We start from the raw sequence: 19,628 nt of genomic DNA, 5'->3' as shown, positions 1-19,628 counted from the left end.
AAGCAAAAAGGTTTGCTTTTAAGAAATCGCACCGTACTTACAGCTCAAAACTTGAAGAAATTAACTTATTCTGATTAATTAAACTTAAACATAAACTATATTTATTTATTTTGCTTCTTAAAATAATTCAACTATTTGTCTTTTCTTAAAACAACACAAGAGATTATCCATTCGAACAATTTTGTCGTTCAACTAATTTCCTTTTCTTAAAACAACGCAAAGCAGATTGCCTACTCAAGTATTTTTTTTCTACTCAGTGACGTTATTATAACATTTAACATTTTTTTTTAATAAATAAGGATTAAGATTACCAAACTGTTTCCACATACAAAATAATAATAATAATAATACAACTACAAATTCTTTGAGATTTCTTACATTAATTTTATTCTTAACTCTATAATATTATTATAACTTCGCTTAAGAATAATTCCCCTTAAATATAGTTTCGTTTTATTTAATCTTCTTTTGTCGAAATATCTCATTTCAAAAGTATTTTCTTTTTAATAAAATATTCTTATTGTTCCCACATATCAGCAATAAACTTTGAGGTTAGGTTGAACCTGATTTTATTTTATCTTATTATTTTGACAAACCAATCAAGTAAATTGGAACCTATTTTTTTTTCTATTGGTCATCCTACTAAAAATAATAATACGTCCTACATTTTATTTTAGGAAATACCTACGTTACAACGTGTTATTAATTTATTCCTGTTTTGAGTTTGTTTGATATACATACAAATCAAATAAAGAACATATTTATTCAAGCGGTAATAAAAAAAAAACTGGAGATCATAGGAGTAAACCAAAACCTGTTTGTACATTTGGCGTTCCTCAGGGATCAATATTAGGGCCTTTGTTATTCCTGATCTATATTGATAGTATAAACGAAATAGGTTTAAAAGGAAACATACTGTTGTACGCTGATGATACATGTTTATTTTACTATGGCAACTCAATACACACAATCATCACAGATGCACAAAATGACTTAATACTACTCAATAAATGGTTTCAATAATATAACCTACTTACAATTAATACCTCAAAAAAAAAAAAAAAAACCATATGCTACATTACATAGTTACATATAAATATAACTACAATATATTTTCATACTAAATTCACATACATGACTATAAAAATAAAAATAAAATACAAACATATAAACATTTTTAAATATACGTGTCGCACTAGTGATGCAGTGCTGTCGTGACTCAGAGAATGAATTTTTCAGAATCGACGAAAAACTGATTATTCACTTCCTGTTATACATTATAAAAAAGTGCTTACTTTATAAGGTTTATAAATAATATTAACGCAATTATCATTTACTAATTATTTCAAAATTACAGGTAGTAACTGTTATTCGCAATTTTTGAGTTAAGACTGTATTGCTCAAAAAAAAAGTTTTCAGAAAGAGTAATTATTTTTAGTTGTATAGTTATTGCTGAAAATTTTTGAGTTAGTATAAATAATGTTTGACTTTTTCCTTATGGTTTTGAGTATAATTTTGTAGTTACAACAATTATTTAATTTAGTTTTAAGTTTTATAGTTCCCTCCAAAAAAATAATTTTCACATTCAAGTTTGGACATTGATAAATAAAACCAGATAATCAAGAAAATTCGATCAGATAATCAGTTTTTATTTATAAAAAGTAATAATTTAATTTCAACAATTTCTGCCTTTTTCAACAAAAAAAAACCTTCCAAAACAATAAACAAAATTTGTCTTGAATACAAAAAAAAAACAGAGCCATCAAAATATTTTTTTTTAACTTAAATAATCAGCTATTGTTGTAACTGCACAGTAATTGTACGTAGTCACTAAATTGGAGCTAGGCAAAATTAAATAATAGTATTTCTGTAATAATAGTATACTTAAACTAGTTTTACATCAGTCTGTTTCTAATAATTAGCATCAAAATGACAGCAATATTTTTTATTTAAGTACTTAAAATCAACCAGTCAAACTTCGCAAGTAAGATTCATAATAGGTCCTGGGAATCATATTTTGTCGAGCAGTTCTTTCGTCTTTTAATATTTTTGTTTAATTGTTTATGCTGGTGTCAAAGCAACAGAAAAATAACGTTTGGTTTCCAGCTTCACATTAAAATTACTACCCCACTGGTCACAATTTAATTCACATTAAAATGACTTACTAAACCAATAAGGGTGTCTTAAGTGAAAATACTATTTTAAATTTCATTTCTGTGAATCGATAATAGTGTAATAACTAGAAATACACCTAGAAATATCTATTTAGGTTTAAATCAGCTATATTGTATTAACTCGAATTCATAGTTGAACTTTTACATACCTGATTCAACAATATCGTTCCAATTTGAATTAATGCGGTCTAAACAGTAAACTGTCACGTCCTTCTTCGTCGAATTTAGATGTAACTAAAGATGATGCAATATTGGTTAGGGTATCACGACAGTTAGTCAGTCACTCAAATTTGACATGTTTTGGGTTGCGACAGTGTGTCGTCGGTGCGATATATGTATACATTTATATATACTATAAACCCTATACTTACTATAATACATATGTAATACATACACATAGGTACAGATATTATTACTATTATACTACTACCAAGCCGTTTCTAGTAATCCGTGTTTTGCCAATTCTATTTCTACCCACTTTATTTTGTATAAAATCGCAGTGGATGTGTGGATAAGATACCTACTGTTTATTTGTTAAATTTCTCATGTAAGTGAATTAATTACTTAGTGAGAATAAAGTTCTTTAACCGTAATAGTAGTAACCGTATACATATTAACATTGGGGAACATTGTTTGGTAACAACAAAGAAAACATATTCTATTCTACTCTGATTTCGGTCTGACGTCTGGCTATCCTGGTTTTTATGACAGTAACATTGACATTGAATCATTGAATATCGTTTTGTGAATGGAGCAATCTTATTTTTTTTTATGTCGGTACTTTTGTTGCCGATGTTCATTTAAGTTCACTGGCTGCATTTTTCTATTTTTCTATGTACTTCGGGAACGAAGTACTTATCAAGATGGCCGAATGGTAATAAAACATACTAATAATTTATGCTAAATGACAGAACAGAGGAAGAAAAAAAAAAAAATATGCTCAATGGATACAAAATGTTAAGACTCACAATGTGACAAAATGTTAAGACTCCCGAATGTAGCAACCAAAAAAAAAAAAAAAAACAAAAAAAAAAAATCCAATGATTATCCCCGAATGGGACAAATGTTATTATTCCCGTATGGAACGGATGTTATTATTCCCAAAGGGGACAATTTTTTATTCCCGTATGAAACGGATGTTATTATTCCCAAAGGGGACAATTTTTATTATTCAAACATATAAAACAAAGGGAGTTAGGTTAGTTAGGTCTGCCTGGCACTAATCATTGCCCTTTTCATTGGTCGGGTAATGTTAGACGGCTCGACTTGACAGTGCTGGTATTACACCATTGGTGTGATACATCTTATTGGTGATAATTCAGTAATGTCCTGGTACGAGACCCATTTATGGGGGCGGCAGACAGTTAGCTAGGTAGTTAGGCTGCCCGGCACTAATCATTACTAGACCCAAAAAAAAAAAAAAAAAAAAACAAAAAAAAAAAGGGGTTAGTAATGTTAGACGGCTTGTTCGGACGGTACCAGTAAGTAGCGAGGTCTAGGTAATGACCTCTACTGGGCAAGAGTCTAGTACAAGACCCATTTATGGGGCGGCAGCGGTTAGGCCAGTTAGTTAGTCTGCCTGGCACTAATCATTACTAGTACCAATAAAATAAAAATAAAAAAGAGTTAAAAAATATTGGTTAGTAATGTTAGACGGCTTGTTCGGACGGTGCCAGTAAGTAGCGAGGTCTAGTAATAACCTCTACTGGGCAAGAGTCTAGTACAAGACCCATTTATGGGGAGGCAGCGGTTAGGCCAGTTAGTTAGGCTGCCCGGCACTAATCATTACTAGTACCAATAAAAAAAAAAAAAAGAGTTAAAAAATATTGGTTAGTAATGTTAGACGGCTTGTTCGGACGGTGCCAGTAAGTAGCGAGGTGTAGTAATGACCTCTACTGGGCAAGAGTCTAGTACAAGACCCATTTATGGGGGGGCAGCGGTTAGGCCAGTTAGTTAGGGCTGCCGGCACTAATCATTACTAGTACCAATAAAAAAAAAAAGTTAAAAAATATTGGTTGGTAATGTTAGACGGCTTGTTCGGACGGTGCCAGTAAGTAGCGAGGTCTAGTAATGACCTCTACTGGGCAAGAGTCTAGTACAAGACCCCTTGCTTTATAAAACTAATAATAATAAAACAAAAACTATACATATTATACAAAATAAAATAAAATTAAACATTAAATTATGGGGCGCAGCCAGTTAGGGACAGTTAAACTAGGTAGCTGTAGCTTATAGATCATTTTAGCTTATAGATCTTCCTTAGCTTATAGATCTTTTTAGCTTACAGTAATTTTTTTTATTTAGCTCTTAGCTAGATTTTTTTTCTTTTCTTTCTAATTTCCCTATGTACTTCGGGAACGAAGTACTTGTCAGTATGGCCGTGTTATATTACGATAAAATTGGATACATAATTATTATGCTAAAATTCATCTAATCATAAACTTGGGAGTCTGAAGTAAATGTTTGTTGTGATATTTAAAACAGAATCGTAATTCCGTTTCCGGATTCAATATCAATGTACGGAAAGAGTATGATTTAATTAGTATCTTTTCTTGTATGTTGTTTAATTTAATATTTGGGAATGTGACAATACGATAAATGATATTATGTGAATTGTCAATACTGGTAACTAATTATTCATTGTAAAATTGTAAATTAAATACTGTCAATGTACGGAAAGGGTATGATTTGAATAGTATCTTTTCTTGTATGTTGTTTAATTTAATATTTAGGAATGTGACAATACGATAAATAATATTATGTGAATTGTCAATACTGGTAACTAATTATTCATTGTAAATTAAATACTGTCAATGCACTAAGAGTGACATTATACTAAGCTATTGTCAACATACAGTTGGCAATAGCTATTATGTGAAATAATAATGTTGTGTAAACTGACAATTTAAGTCGCTTATTATTATTGTAAATTATTAATACGTAGACCATCAATGTCACTGATTTTATTATTGTAAATTGGGTGTGTCAACATACCTTTTGTCAACAAACCTAAAATAAATAATGATTAATATTAAGATCATGTGATAGTCGACATCCGCCTGGTTTGCGATGGCAGTGTTATAAAAGTACCCTACCTCGACAGAGAGGGAACAGTCTTGTATCGACAGCCCAGAGCAAACACGGCGGACCTCACTGAAGTTAAGTATTCTTATATTTTATTATAATGTAATGTAATCATTTGCCTTTTATAGGTTACCTGTTGTAACTGTGTACCAAATATGTACCTACTACTTTACTCAACGTTCTAATGTTTTAAAAGATGTGTGTTATGGAGTTTCTTTGCCCTTTCTTCTCCATGACTAAACACCTTAGCGAAATGGGTGGTAGATTCATTTTAATATAAATAGATCAATGCTGAACAAATACATTTCAGTTATTATTCGACTTGGTTGGTTTTACTTCTGTATTTATCACCTACCCTCTTGTGCTATTTATTTTACACATTGAGATAAAAGTAAACACTAGGTTGTTAGCTTCTAATTATTATAGAAGCCTGTTTAGATGATTAGGATTCTTACTTTGAAATAATACAGCAGATGCTTTGCTTGATTTTTAATTACTTAGTATTTGGCCTTACCTGACAAATAATTGATAAATGATAACTTTCATTAGTAATCATTGGATTTAATTTATCATCACTATTAAAGCCCACTGCCTTAACTTCTCTTCTTTTTATACAAAATCTCACACCCGCGACTTCGTCCGCGTGGACTACACAAACTTCAAACCCCTATTTCAACCCCTTAGGGGATGAATTTTCAAAAATCCTTTCTTAACGGATGCCTACGTCTTAATAGCTATCTGCATGCCAAATTTCAGCTCGAGCCGTCCATTAGTTTGAGCTGTGCGTTCATAGATCAGTCAGTCAGTCAATCTAAATATATAAAAGGAAAAGGTGACTGACTGACTGACTGACTGATCTATCAAGGCACAGCTCAAACTACTGGACGGATCGGGCTGAAATTTGGAATGAAAATAGCTATTGTGACATAGACATACGCTAAGCATTTTTGAAAATTCAACCCCTAAGGGGGTAAAATAGGGGTTTGAAATTTGAGTAGTCCACGCGGACGAAGTCGCGAGCATAAGCTAGTCCTTTTATATATTTAGACTAGTAATTAATCTACCAGAAGTTCAGAATGCCTGAAGAACTTTTCAACCTGGTTCCTCCTTCATCCTTCTACTGCAAGGCATCGCCAAGGACTGCACCCGGACGTAGTTGAAATGCCACGGATACGTACGAAGCGATTTGCCTCCTCATTTCTAATCCCAACCGCTAAGATTTATAACACCCTTCCAGCATCAGTTTTCCTCTCCAATAATTATAATATGGGTATCTTCAAGTCGATTTAATCAGTACCCTTATTATAAATGCGAAAGTGTGTTTGTTTGTTGGTTTGTTGGTTTGTTGGTTTGTCCTTCAATCACGTCGCAACGGTGCAAAGGATTAACGTGATTTTTTGCATGGGTATAGATAAAGACCTGGAGAGTGACAGGCTACTTTTTATCCCGGAAAATCAAAGAGTTCCCACGGGATTTTAAAAAACCTAAATCTACGCGTACGAAGTCGCGGGCATCTAGCTAGTGTTTCATGAAATGTTATACTCAAGTGTAGCCTCACCTTTAGACTCACGGACCACGGTTAGACTTGACGGCACTTACCACTTAGGTAAAGGGCTCAAAATTCTCACTCGCAAAAACACCTTTCTTTCACGTTTCGTTCACCTTTCACCTTTCTTTCACATTTCGTTTTCGTTTTAACATGTTGGCTTTCATGACCATCATTCAACTTCCCGGGAACGGTCATTATCATCATCATCATCATCAACCGATAGACGTCCACTGCTGGACTCTTGTAGAAAACTTCCACACGCCACGGTTTTGTGCCGCCTGAATCCAGCGGCTCCCTGCGACTCGTCTGATGTCGTCCGTCCACCTAGTGGGGGGTCTTCCAACGCTGCGCCTTCCGGTGCGAGGTCGCCAATCCAGCACCTATCGTCTATCGGTTTTACGAACTCTGTGTCCTGCCTATTGCCACTTCAGGTTCGCAACTCGTTGAGCTATGCCGGTTAAATCGGAAAATCAAAAAATTCCCACGGGGTTTGTAAAAAACCTAAATCCTCCTGAAATCCTTATAAAAGATAGATAAAAGGCAGTCGTTACCCGATTAAAAATAGTTTACAATGCTAAGACAAAAGACTCTTTTTAAGACTTAAGTTTTTTCCTTTGAAATACTTTGAAAGAACTAGGAAATTAATTAAAAAAGATTTAAATCGTCGAGATAAGTTACCTTAATGATGGCTTAAAAACAAGACTTGCGAAGTATTTTTAAACTTTGCCTTTTATCTTATTCTCCACAAAGATGACTACCTAATTAATTTTTTTTTTTTTTTGTCTTAACATGTTAACGTTACTAACTCTATCTCTTTCTCTCTGCGTAGTATTACCACAGAAAATTCAATCTCACATGAGTACAAGTTTTTGGATGAAAACTAAACCGTAAAATGTTGGCGGGGGACATGGGAGGCTATTAGGCGTCCATAGGTGGTGGTCTGTGAGCATTCCTCATTACTGAGGGTCGTTATCTTGAACCCTCTGAAGTTCTGTTTATGTACTAGCTGATGCCCTGAAAACCTGAAACCACGCGGACGAAGCCGCGGGCATAAACTAGTCTAGCAAATAAATTCTATTCCTATTTTCAATATGGATTCAGTCTTTCCTTCCTAGTTTTTTTTTCTAGTTAAACTTAAAAGAAGTTTTCTTTGACACTGAGCTAGTGCCAAGCATCCCGTGGCGTTAGGAATTCCTTCCAGGTTTCGAGTTAACTCGTAAAAACAAAGGTGCAATAAAGGTGGTTGTCTGTAAAGGTGTGTTCATAATGGACGCGCATTTTATTAAAATTAGGATTAACTAGCTTATGCTCGCGACTTCGTCCGCGTGAATTACACAAATTTCAAACCCCTATTTCACCCCCTTAGGGGTTGAAATTTAAAAAATCCTTTCTTAGCCCTTAGCCCGATCCGTCCAGTAGTTTGAGCTGTACGTTGATAGATCAGTCAGTCAGTCAGTCACCTTTTCGTTTTATATATTTAGATAAGTACTTTTGAATCGTCAAATGCATCTACCACTGGTTCGGAATGCCATTGATACCTACCGAGAAGAGCCAGCAATAAACTCGGAGGTTGCTCTTTTCAAAGATTTGATATACAATATTATGCCATGTATAAAAAGTATTCGCAGTCCCGCGCGTTACTGGAAGGAACTGCAGGTCAAATCCGCGCTCTTTTATCACTTAGATAATCTTCAATGGTGTAATATGCTTTTTTCAGGAGCATATACTTTTTAAACTTGTGTAAAGGCAAGGTAAAATACATCTTCAAATAATCCCCACATACTTGAACACACGATACTGCAATGAACTTGTTTCCGAACAATCGTAATGCAAATCATCTATTATTTTGTACCGAGCAACCGCAAAGTTTCCACTTTCTTGTTTCTCAATTCCACAACATCTTCCGTAGTATCATTACCAACCTTTGACGATTCATAAGAGCCAGCAAAAGTTGCGAACAAAGCATTCTTTGAGGTTAAGTTTATTCGTAGCTAGACTTGTGTTCGACGTAGGAATTTGTGTTTTGATACTTTAGCGATCTTGCTCTAAAGCTTTATTTACACTAGAGCAATGCAACGCGACATTAACGGTACAATAATTTAAAATGACAAGAAATATTTTTTTATTAAAAATAGCAAGCAAATGGGCAGGCGGGTCACCTGATGTTTAGTGATTACCACCGCCTATGAACATTTGCAGCACCAGAGAAACCGCCAATGCATTGCCGGCTTTCAGAAATATTATGTGGATCCGTCACCTAAATAAACCCGAAATTATGGTTAAATAATAAATATACATCTTCAAACAAATCGTCACATAAGTATTTCAATACATGATACTGCAATATAATACTAGTTCTGAACAATCGTAATGCAAATCATCTTTTTTTTTTAAAGAATATTAGCCATATTAAATGACTAATATTCCCCTTTCCTCTCCAATTAAGCGTCAGGCTTGTGCTAGGAGTAGGTACGACAATAGTGCAACGGGCGGGATTTGAACCGTCAACCTTGCGGTTTTCAGTCCACTCCTATACCGGTTGAGCTATTGAGGCTCAATTAAACCTAGCTTAAACTAAAAATAAACCTGGTTTAAAGATCAATTGATGTTCATTGACAATAAACGACTGTCGCAGCTGTCTTTCATATCTAGCTGTCTTTATAGACGTGTACTAATGACTTTATCGTCTGCAGTGAATGACGCTAAGGTCTCAGCAAAAAGCATTATTAACTTTAGAACTCTAATTTTATTACAATTTCTCTCAGTGACAATCTAGACAGGAATTTCAACGGAGAGCTAGAAAGTGTCAATTATCTCTATCACTTGGCAAACCGCGACAGACTTAGCTGTCCATTATATTAAATCACTAAATGGACGCATCCTAATGTCGCTTTTCAATCACTACCTACCCATATTATAAATGCGACAGTGTGTTTGTTAGTTGGTTTATTGGTTTGTCCCTCAATCACGTCGCTACGGAGGATTTTTTTTGCATGAGTATAGTTAAAAACCTGGAGAGTGACATAGGCTACTTTTTAACTCGAAAAGATCAAAGAGTTCCCACGGGATTTTTTTAACCTAAATCCACGCAGACAAAGTCGCGGCCATCAGCTAGTATTCTATTATCTTGGAAAAAGAATTTAATTGAACTGCGACAGTCGCATGAGCGGCATGAACATTTGCAGCACCAGACGAACCGCCAATGCGTTGCCGGCCTTTTAGGAATTTGTTGGTCCGCCCCTTGAATAACCCCATGTTGTAATCTAAAGGGAACACCGCCGCCGTACTTGTAATTTTAGTGATTTAGTTTTATCAAACCCACAATGTTATAGCGTGGAACCTCGGATCGATGCCCCGACTACGACGTGGCATTTATCGCGAAGCCGCGAGCATGAGCTAGTATACAAATATGTACTGATTTACTTACGTAAAGAAACTGCGGCGTTTAAGTTTATTATGCCTATTCATCAACAGGGCCCACTTTAACCTATTGGAGGCCCTGGGCACATTAGAGTAATGGGGCCCCTATGATCTTGACAGATTAGGTAGGTACCTACTATTTTCTTAGAATAGGCAAAGAAGTAGATACCTAATAGTCGCCGAGTGTCGGATACAAGTCATTCTTGACTAGCTGTTAACAATCTCTATCGTCGTTTGTTTGAGAGGACCTTTTTGACTTTTTTTGAATAAAATGTCGGGTATGGTCTGGCAGGGATTAGTGGGCCCCTATCGATCGTGGGCCCTGGGCATGTGCCCAGTGAGAAAGAGGGCCTTGTTCATCAAGCCGCCAGTGTGGACGAGTTCTTATCGCCTCACGCGCTCAAGTGGCGTGAGCGGCGGCACTCGGCAAAAAGGTTAATGGCTGTGCGCTGAATGTGATATTTACTTGGGACTCGGGAATGTATTAAGCTATATTAAATAGAAGCACCTATTTAAACAATTGTAAGTGTAGTTAAGAGACTATTATATTCTGGGTGGAGACCCTTGGTGTACTTGCACTTGTTTAAACTATATTCTATTCTATTCTATACACCGCCGCACGGTATACTATGGTAACTCTTCCACCACTAACTGTGCCAAACTCTGGAATATTCTCCCCGCTGAAAGACATCAGGCAAACACCTTCAAAAATAGTTTGAACTATTGGGTATTTTACTACTTTTGAATTTGATAAATATTATTACTTTATTATAAACTAGGATCAAAATAATGACGTTCGCTGAAAAAAATATTAAAATCCAACAAAGATTTACAAAGTAACAGGCATTTTCATAATTTCATCCCTTTCTCGCAAAACGAAAATTTGTATGAAACCGCACGAAGCTACTATATAGCATTAGTAAGGTGTGACGTCAAAATTCTATATCGCTATCTCTGTCTAATCAGAAATATTTAAATGCTTATAACTTTTTTGTTATTTGATCGATTTAATTAGTTTTTCCAGTTTTCGTCATTATTTTTATCATAGTTTATAATAAAGTAATAAAAAATTGGAGTCCAATACCTAATTGGCAGACACTTGCCGAACACTTTGGATCATTTTGAACGGGGGCTTTCAATTTATTCATGCAAATTCTAATGATGGATGTTTGTGCACTGCTATTCTGTTCCAAAACTATAGAAACAATAACAGCTTTTTTTTTGTTACAGATACTGAAGCTGAAAAACTTACTGCCAAAATCATAGCAATATTAATGACATTTTTAAAATTAAAACCAAAAGTTTAAATTAAATCTTAAAAACTTAGTTACTCAATTTTACCAGTGTAAATAAATCATTTTATAGTGTAAGAATAGACTTAATTTAATTACTCCATGGCTTCCGTAGAAGTGAAAGTGAAGTGAAGGAAAAGTGAACGAAAAGTGAAAAGGAGTGAAAGTGTTAGTGTCAGCGGATGGTGCGATGTGGTATTGATGTGGTCACCGTTGCGAATGCGGGCGGGCGGCCCCACAGGCCGGCAGGTCAATGACATCGCCGGCAGTGCTTGTGCTGTGTTTGGCACTTGGTGAGTACCCAGAACATAGATTTAGATATTCTAAATATATAAGAGGAAAAGATGACTGACTGATTGATCTATCAACGCACAGCTCAAACTACGGATCGGGCTGAAGTTTGGCATTCAGTACCCGTAGTACAAGATTTTACGTCTCACCAAACCAAACCAAATTCGAGAGTCGAAATACTTCCGCGTTACAGTAAAATGGACCTAAACAGCCTTGAATTGAAGTCAAATATTCAATGCCACTGATTTTTATTTCGCAATGTTTCCGCTTGGAGCGCTGGCTGTAGAAGTGTAGACAAACTTGAGCTTTAAAACAAGGCATTTAAGATCCAGTTTACTGTAACGTGGAAGTATTTCGACTCTCGAATTTGGTTTGGTTTGGTGAGACGTAAAATCTTGTACTAATGGTACAGATATTGTGACGTATTATGACGTAACTGTGGAATCAACTCCCTTCGACGGTGTTCGCATTAGATTAAAACATGGGGTTATTCAAGGGGCTGGCGGACCAAGTTTCTGAAAGGCCGGCAACGCATTGGCGGTTCCTCTGGTGCTGCAAATGTTCATGGGCGGCGGTAATCACTTAACATTAGGTCGCAATTTTTTTTTAAATGTCCGCAAAGAAAGGATTTTTGAAATTTCAACCCCTAAGCGATTAAAATAGGGGTTTGAAATTTTTGTAGTCCACGCGGACAAAGTCGCGGGCATAAGCTAGTTTCTTTATATGCCCACTTTCAATATCGGTACAATACGTATAGACACTGATTTCCTCTCAAAATGAGAAGGAAGGCCATAGTCCACCAAGCTGGCCAAGTGCAGATTGGCACATTTCACTTAGGTATCTATCTCCAAGAAGATTATGGAGAACTCTTAAGCATGCTCATGATGCACGTTAAAGCAAGTGATATTTTAATTAAATTAAAGGTAGAGCCTCAATAGCTCAACCGGTAAAGGAGTGGACTGAAAACCGAAAGGTCGACGGTTCAAACCCCGCCCGTTGCACTATTGTCGTACCTACTCCTAGCACAAGCTTGACGCTTAGTTGGAGAGGAAAGAGGAATATTAGTCATTTAACATGGCTAATATTCTTTAAAAAAAATAAAATTGCAATAACACTGTAAAGTTGTGCATGCCCGAGAGTGAACCCGGCGGAGTGATTACGTAAAACTTTGCAGTAGCGACAGCAACGCGACAGCAGTAGCAATGCGATAGTTCATTTGCTGTCTATGTTCTTCTTCTTCTTATTTTGCTTTGTGGCTATTGCTGTCTCTCTCTAGCCGGACGTTTGACAGCAATGATCGCGAGAGTTACGTCTGTCGCAAGCCTGTCACGAGATACGTAATCACCCCGCCGGACTCCGAATAGGGGCATGGAAATTCCATTTCCCATTTTTCGGTTGTATTTTCATACTTAATATGTATTTTCTTGTTCATATTCCTATAATTTTGAGCTTTGTAGATACTAAAGATAATATTGCAAAGAAAACAATAATACCTATCTCGTTATGATTAAATTTCACGAATGAGTCGTATACAAAGCGGCGCCGTTATTATAACTTTTTTTCATTTTTAGGGTTCCGTACCTGAAAACGAAAAACGGAACCCTTATAATATCACTTTGTTGTCTGACTGTCAAGAAAACCTACAGGGTACTTCCCGTTGCCCTAGAATCATGAAATTTGCCAGGTAGGTAGGTAGTTCTTATAGCAGAAGAGGAAAAATCTGAACCCTGAATTTGTGGTTACATCATGGAAAAAAATGTTCATGAACAAATATAAATTAGAATTTTCAAATTTCAAAGTAAGATAACTATACTAAGTGGGGTATCATATGAAAGGGCTTTATCTGTACATTACAAAACAGATTCTTATTTGTTTTTGTGTATAATGCTTTTTGATTCATCGTGCAAAATGTAGAAAAAAAATACTCGAATACGGAACCCTCGGTGCTCGAGTCTGACTCGCACTTGGCCGGTTTTTTATTACCTACTCATGTTGAACACTTGAACAAATAATATTCTTTCATTTACCTATTCCAAGTAAGCGTAAAGCTAGCTATCATCATCATCATTATCATTATGTAAGCTACATTGCCTTTGCTCAGTATTTAATTTTTTTTGCTCTGTAAGTTGATCATGATGATGACGATGAATTAATAACGGGTACGTACAACGATTGATACGGTGATTTTGAAATATCGATATTTCAAGTCAAGGGCAATAGCGAACTACCCTCTTTTTTGTTCTTGTCGCTGGAACTATTAATGTTGGGTGTCGTACGATAATGTCCTGGTTTGCATAATTCTACCACTAGATTCCATATACTTCATCATGATGATTAACCATCGCCGGCTCACTACAAAGCACGGGTCTCCTCGCAGAGTGAGAAGGGTTTTGGCCACAGTCTTCCACGTTGGCCATGTGCGGATTGGTAGACTTCACACCTTTTGCCTTTGAGAACATTATAGAGAACTCTCAGGTATGTAGGTTTCCTCACGATGTTTTCCTTCACCGTTAAAGCAAGTGATATTTAAATAATTAAAACGCACAAAACTCCGAAAAGTTGAGGTGCGTACCCGGGATCGAACCCCCGACCTCCGATCAGGAGGCGGACGTCCTAACCATTAGGCTATCACAGCTTCTACCACATACTTGCTAGCTCCATTCTCACGGTTAAATTCTGGTGTTTGCGACTGACTTGTGAGCCCACTTTTCTTTTTCTTGATGGTTGAAGTTTAACCACAGATTAGAGAAGAGTTTAACCGTTACAATGACGTAACTTTAACTGCCTGTCATGCCACTGGACCTTAATTTATTAAATTTTCCCTTTCCGCGAGTCCACCTTTGAGCCTTTTATAAAACATTTAGGAACAAAAGCAACAAAAATTTAATTTTTAAGTACCTACACCGCAGTCCCATTTCAATGTTATTTTTGGGCTTTTACTTTACAATTATTTTATCGAGAGCAAAATTTCATTTGTAGCGTAAAATCTAATTTATTTGCAACTTTCCGTTTTGGGCAAGGATTCTATTTTGAAAGTACTTTGAAAAAATGTTTTTTGGAAATATCGGTTTTAATAATAAAATGAAATATATTTACACAGGGTGTAACCAGAATGCTAGCAAAAACTTAGCGTTATTGTTATACTGCCTAAACACAAATTAGTGCCAATAACCATTTGCCTCATTTTGTAGTTTTAGTGTTTTTTTTTTTTATTCAGATACAAGTTAGCCCTTGACTGCAATCTCATCTGGTGGTAAGTGATGATGCAGTCTAAGATGATAGCGGGCTAACCTGGAAGGGGTATGGCAGTATTTATTAAACCCATATACCCCTTTGGTTTCTACACGGCATCGTACCGGAACGCTTAATCGCTTGGCGGCACGGCTTTGCCGGTAGGGTGGTAACTAGCCACGGCCGAAGCCTCCCACCAGACCAGACCAGAAATTTAGAAATTATAAAATTCCAAAATCCCTGCCAGGAATCGAACCCGGGACCTCCCACTATTAAGACCACAGCGCTCACCACTGCGCCAGGGAGGTCGTCAAAATGATTAATATTTTTCAAACCCGAAATGTACCTATAGCGTGCAAAACTCGGCGCGTTCCGGTACGATGCCGTGTAGAAACCAAAGGGGCATGGGTTTAATAAAAACTGCCATACCCCTTCTAGGTTAACCCGCGTCCATCTTAGACTGAATCATCACTTACCACCAGGTGAGATGGCAGTCAAGGGTCAAGTTATTTATCTGAATAAATAAATAAATTCCCCATGTTAAAATAAGTCAAAAGTTGCTTATGTGTGTTAACGCATATGATGCAAGACATTATGCTGAGCTGTACACCCATTTGGGGTGGTGTCACAGATGAAAATGTTACATTTGTACTTTGTTTTTATCTGTGACACTAACAACAAATAAATGCATTTTCCTTCTTTCTTTCTTTCTTTCTTTCCCTGTCGTGAACTGTACCTGTGTCACAGTGGATGTCTATCTGAAAGACGACGACGATTTATTTAAATGTGTTCATTATCAGTAGAATCCCAAAAATCCCTTATTATATCTCGAAAATAAAAATACCTCCATCGAAATATCGGCGCGGCCGTGAGGGGGAATTCCGAATAAATGACTTGTAAAGCAAATTCGGGATAATCCCAGATATTTCCGCGGCCATGGATGATTGATGAGTTGGAAAGTATCTGGAAAGTATTGACTGTGTTTCGAATTTGTTTTTACACGACTTTCCAAAAAAAGGAGTGTAATATTTCAGTATATATACAGGATGTAAGCAGAACGCTGGCAAAAACTTAGCGTTATTGTTATACTCGTACCTAAACCGTTAGTACTATTATATTATTCTGTGCCTAAACACAATCCAATACCAATAACCATTTGCCTCATTTTGTAGTTTTAGCGATTTAATATTTTTCCGAGTGGCCTACTTACGCAAAGTTTGTTGACCTCTAGCGTCAGTCTTGTTTTATTTGCAATATATCGTAAACTTTTACAAAGTTATAAGATTTTTTATATATTTTTTTATGAAATGCAAAAAGTTATATATGGTACGGAACCCCTGGTGTGTGAGTCCGACTCGCACTACCGGTTTTTATTTAAGCCACACTTTTACCGATACGAACAGAGGATTCGCTGGTTGGCTGGCTAAGGAGGCTAATCGCGTCGAGCCCAAACGGTTACGTGTCACTAAGTCGAATCATTGACACGCAGCGTGACATCGTGACAGCGGGGAGTATAGGCCACGGGATTAGCGAAAAGCGTAACTAAGCGTGACTTTGGCCTGAAAATCGTATGCATTGCTGGCGATCGCGTACGTCAGTCGCATATTCGATTATGTTCATGTGGAAAATTGCAAATTATCCTATCATTCAAAACCCTTCTCGGCGCTAATCGATTGCGTGATTCATTACCTATATGCCTTGTCCATTGCCACTTCAGCTTCGCAACCCGTTGAGCTATGTCGGTTACTCTAGTTCTCCTACGGATCTCCTCATTTCTGATTTGATCATGTAGAGAAACCTCCAAGCATAGCTCTCTCCATCGCCCGCTGAGTGACTCTGAGCTTTCTTATGAGGCCCATAGCCCATAGTTAGCCTACATATCTACTGCAACAATAAAGCGATTGCCAACCCTTTGTTCCATTCAATGTGAATATGAACCTGGTATTCCCCGCGGCGATTGGCAACAGGGAGCTTATTGCATTGCAATCACTCGCGCTAATTGACTTCCGATTCATTACTCACTGACTTAATTGTACAATCGACACGTTAATGGAACTTTGTTACCTAATAGGATATTTTACCCCTTCTTGAAAAGTATCATAATTTGATCCTAAAATGATAATATGTACCTACTTAATCTACAAAAAAAAACATAATTTTATTTAATCAATAAGTGCAATAAAAATGCATTTAAATTTTGCATGTCAAATTTGGCTGCGAAAACGCTACCCGCCATCTTTTTAGGTTCATGAGCTGTCATTACGTCACACGGATTGATAAGCAACGGTGTTTCCTTATTGGATTACATTACAATTTCAATCCTTGTGACGTTGCAGTTGGAATTATTATGGCGGCTAGGTTGTTGATATTTTTGTAGAACAGAAAAAAATTGAAATATTTAAAATGAATTACCTAAAAAATTCAAGCAAAAACTATTATGCATAAACATTTTTAAAATATAAAAATCTGTTTTAGTATGTACTTTCATATAATACCCCAATTGGTATAGTTATCTTACTTGAAAAATTTAAAAAACTAATTTTTTTTTTGTGATGTAACTACAAATTCACGGTTTTCGGATGTATTCCTTTACTTGTGCTATAATACAGACCTACCTACCAAATTTCATGATCCTAGGTCACCGGGAAGTACTTACCCTATGGGTTTTCTTGACAGACACGACAGTCGGACAGATAGACAGACATACAGAGAGGTACGGAACCCTAAAAACGTAACTATTTTAACAGTCAAAAACCGCTTAAAAATATTAAAATGAACTAATTTTCGCGCTAATAGTCAAGGGTGGTTTTAAATGAGTTCCAATAATCCCTAGCTTATTTCAATGAGTGTGGAAATTCACAGTACAATTATGTGTAACCACATTGTACAGAGCCTAATGAGCGGATTATATTTGTTATGGTAGAATGGTATCAATATACCTACTTCAAGTATGTTTTTTTTTTTTATTCAGATACAAGTTAGCCCTTGACTGCAATCTCACCTGGCGGTAAGTGACGATGCTGTCTAAGATGAAAGCGGGCTAACCTGGAAGGGGTGTGGCAGTTTTTAATAAACCCATGCCCCTTTGGTTTCTACACGGCATCGTACCGGAACGCTAAATCGCTTGGCGGCACGGCTTTGCCGGTAGGGTGGTAACTAGCCACGGCCGAAGCCTCCCACCAGACCAGACCAGAAATTAAGAAATTATAAAATTCCAAATCCACGCCAGGAATCGAACCCAGGACCTCCCGCTAATAAGACCACAGCGCTTACCACTGCGCCAGGGAGGTCGTCAAAAAGTCAAAAGGTCGTACCTACCTGTTAAAAGCGTTTACAGTACGCCGCCGAAAGTAATGTACATCGGCATTTAGAATGACATCTCGGCTTTGTAGAGCGTTCGGACGCATTTCTTTTGGGCAATGAAAGCTCTAATTTTTTTTTCTTGTTCTCAGGTAGAAGAAGCGCCGGAATAACCAGCTCTTAGCTTTAAGTTGTGATGTGTGGCACAGTTGTATAAATAAACGTCTTTTTTTTTTTTTTTTTTTTTTTAACGTTTTACGTTACTCCCATTCCCCCAGAACATCAGACCATATCTAAGATACGAGATATCTAGAGGCTACGTACCTACGCGTGATATACTTCTAGACTGGTTTTGATATCTACTATATTTTTAAGACTTCTAAGAACAAAGCAAAATTTATTGATTTTTTCAGAAACTTTGGCGTTGTCTCTGTCACTCATACCTATATGACGTTTTCTCAGTCTCAACAACGGAGACAGTGCTCTGCAAATCTGTTATCTCTTTCTAAAGGTTGACGTACATTACTTTCGGCCGCGTACTGTACTTTATCAAACGCCCTAGCTAGTCCCATGAATCCATACTTAGTCTAAATATATAAAATGATTGACTGACTGACTGATCTTTCAACGCACAGCTTAAACTACTGGACGGATCGGGCTGAAATTTCCCATGCAGATATAGCTATTATGACGTAGGCGTCCGCCAGGAAAGGATTTTTGAAAATTCAACCCAGAAGATAGTCATAAATATAATAAAGATCAATATCATGCAAATAGGAAAACGCGGGTTTTGGGCGTATAATGTTTTCTCTGTAACAAGATGCATCATGCCAAGTTTTTTCTATTCCCCATGTAAGCAGAACCGAAGGGCTGTTGACAAACAAGTCCTAACCCGATTTTATTATTCGTATTTTTATTATAACATTAACCGTAGCAGCTGTTGCGCTGGCGGGCGGCCAAGCGGAGTTTTATTGAAATAAGCTTAGAATATAATATAATTAATTGCCAGCGGGGATACATTATTTATTTTATACTAACGGATACCCGACGTGTGCTACTACCCTAAAAAAAGAAAACTAAAATCATCTTCGCATTATTGCCTTTCTAATGAAACTGATTTGGGGTAAAGTGTCAAAAGTCTATAGCGGCCATAGATACCTACAAACATTTTTGTGTTTTATATAGCAAATATACTTAATATAGATGACTCTATCAACTCTAGTTACGGGCCGGTATCTTTTGAAGCAAGTTCATAGGTGTCAAAAGGTGCGTAAACCACGCACCAAT

At 36.5% G+C, this 19,628-nt stretch overlaps 1 protein-coding gene across 1 annotated transcript in view; it reads left to right on the top strand.

Moving 5' to 3' along the window:
• LOC117983813 (uncharacterized) overlaps nucleotides 1-19,628 on the top strand; it is a 178,254-nt gene that overhangs the window by 130,029 nt on the left and 28,597 nt on the right. Inside the window, exon 3 of the mRNA XM_034970438.2 lies at nucleotides 11,458-11,812. Within this exon, the coding sequence (XP_034826329.1) occupies nucleotides 11,773-11,812 (40 nt within the window). The 5' untranslated portion in view covers nucleotides 11,458-11,772. The remainder of the gene's footprint in view (nucleotides 1-11,457; nucleotides 11,813-19,628) is intronic.

Source organism: Maniola hyperantus, chromosome 7 (genome assembly GCF_902806685.2).
Source record: "Maniola hyperantus chromosome 7, iAphHyp1.2, whole genome shotgun sequence".
NCBI lineage: Eukaryota > Metazoa > Arthropoda > Insecta > Lepidoptera > Nymphalidae > Maniola > Maniola hyperantus.
This window is presented reverse-complemented; position numbering and strand designations above follow the sequence as displayed.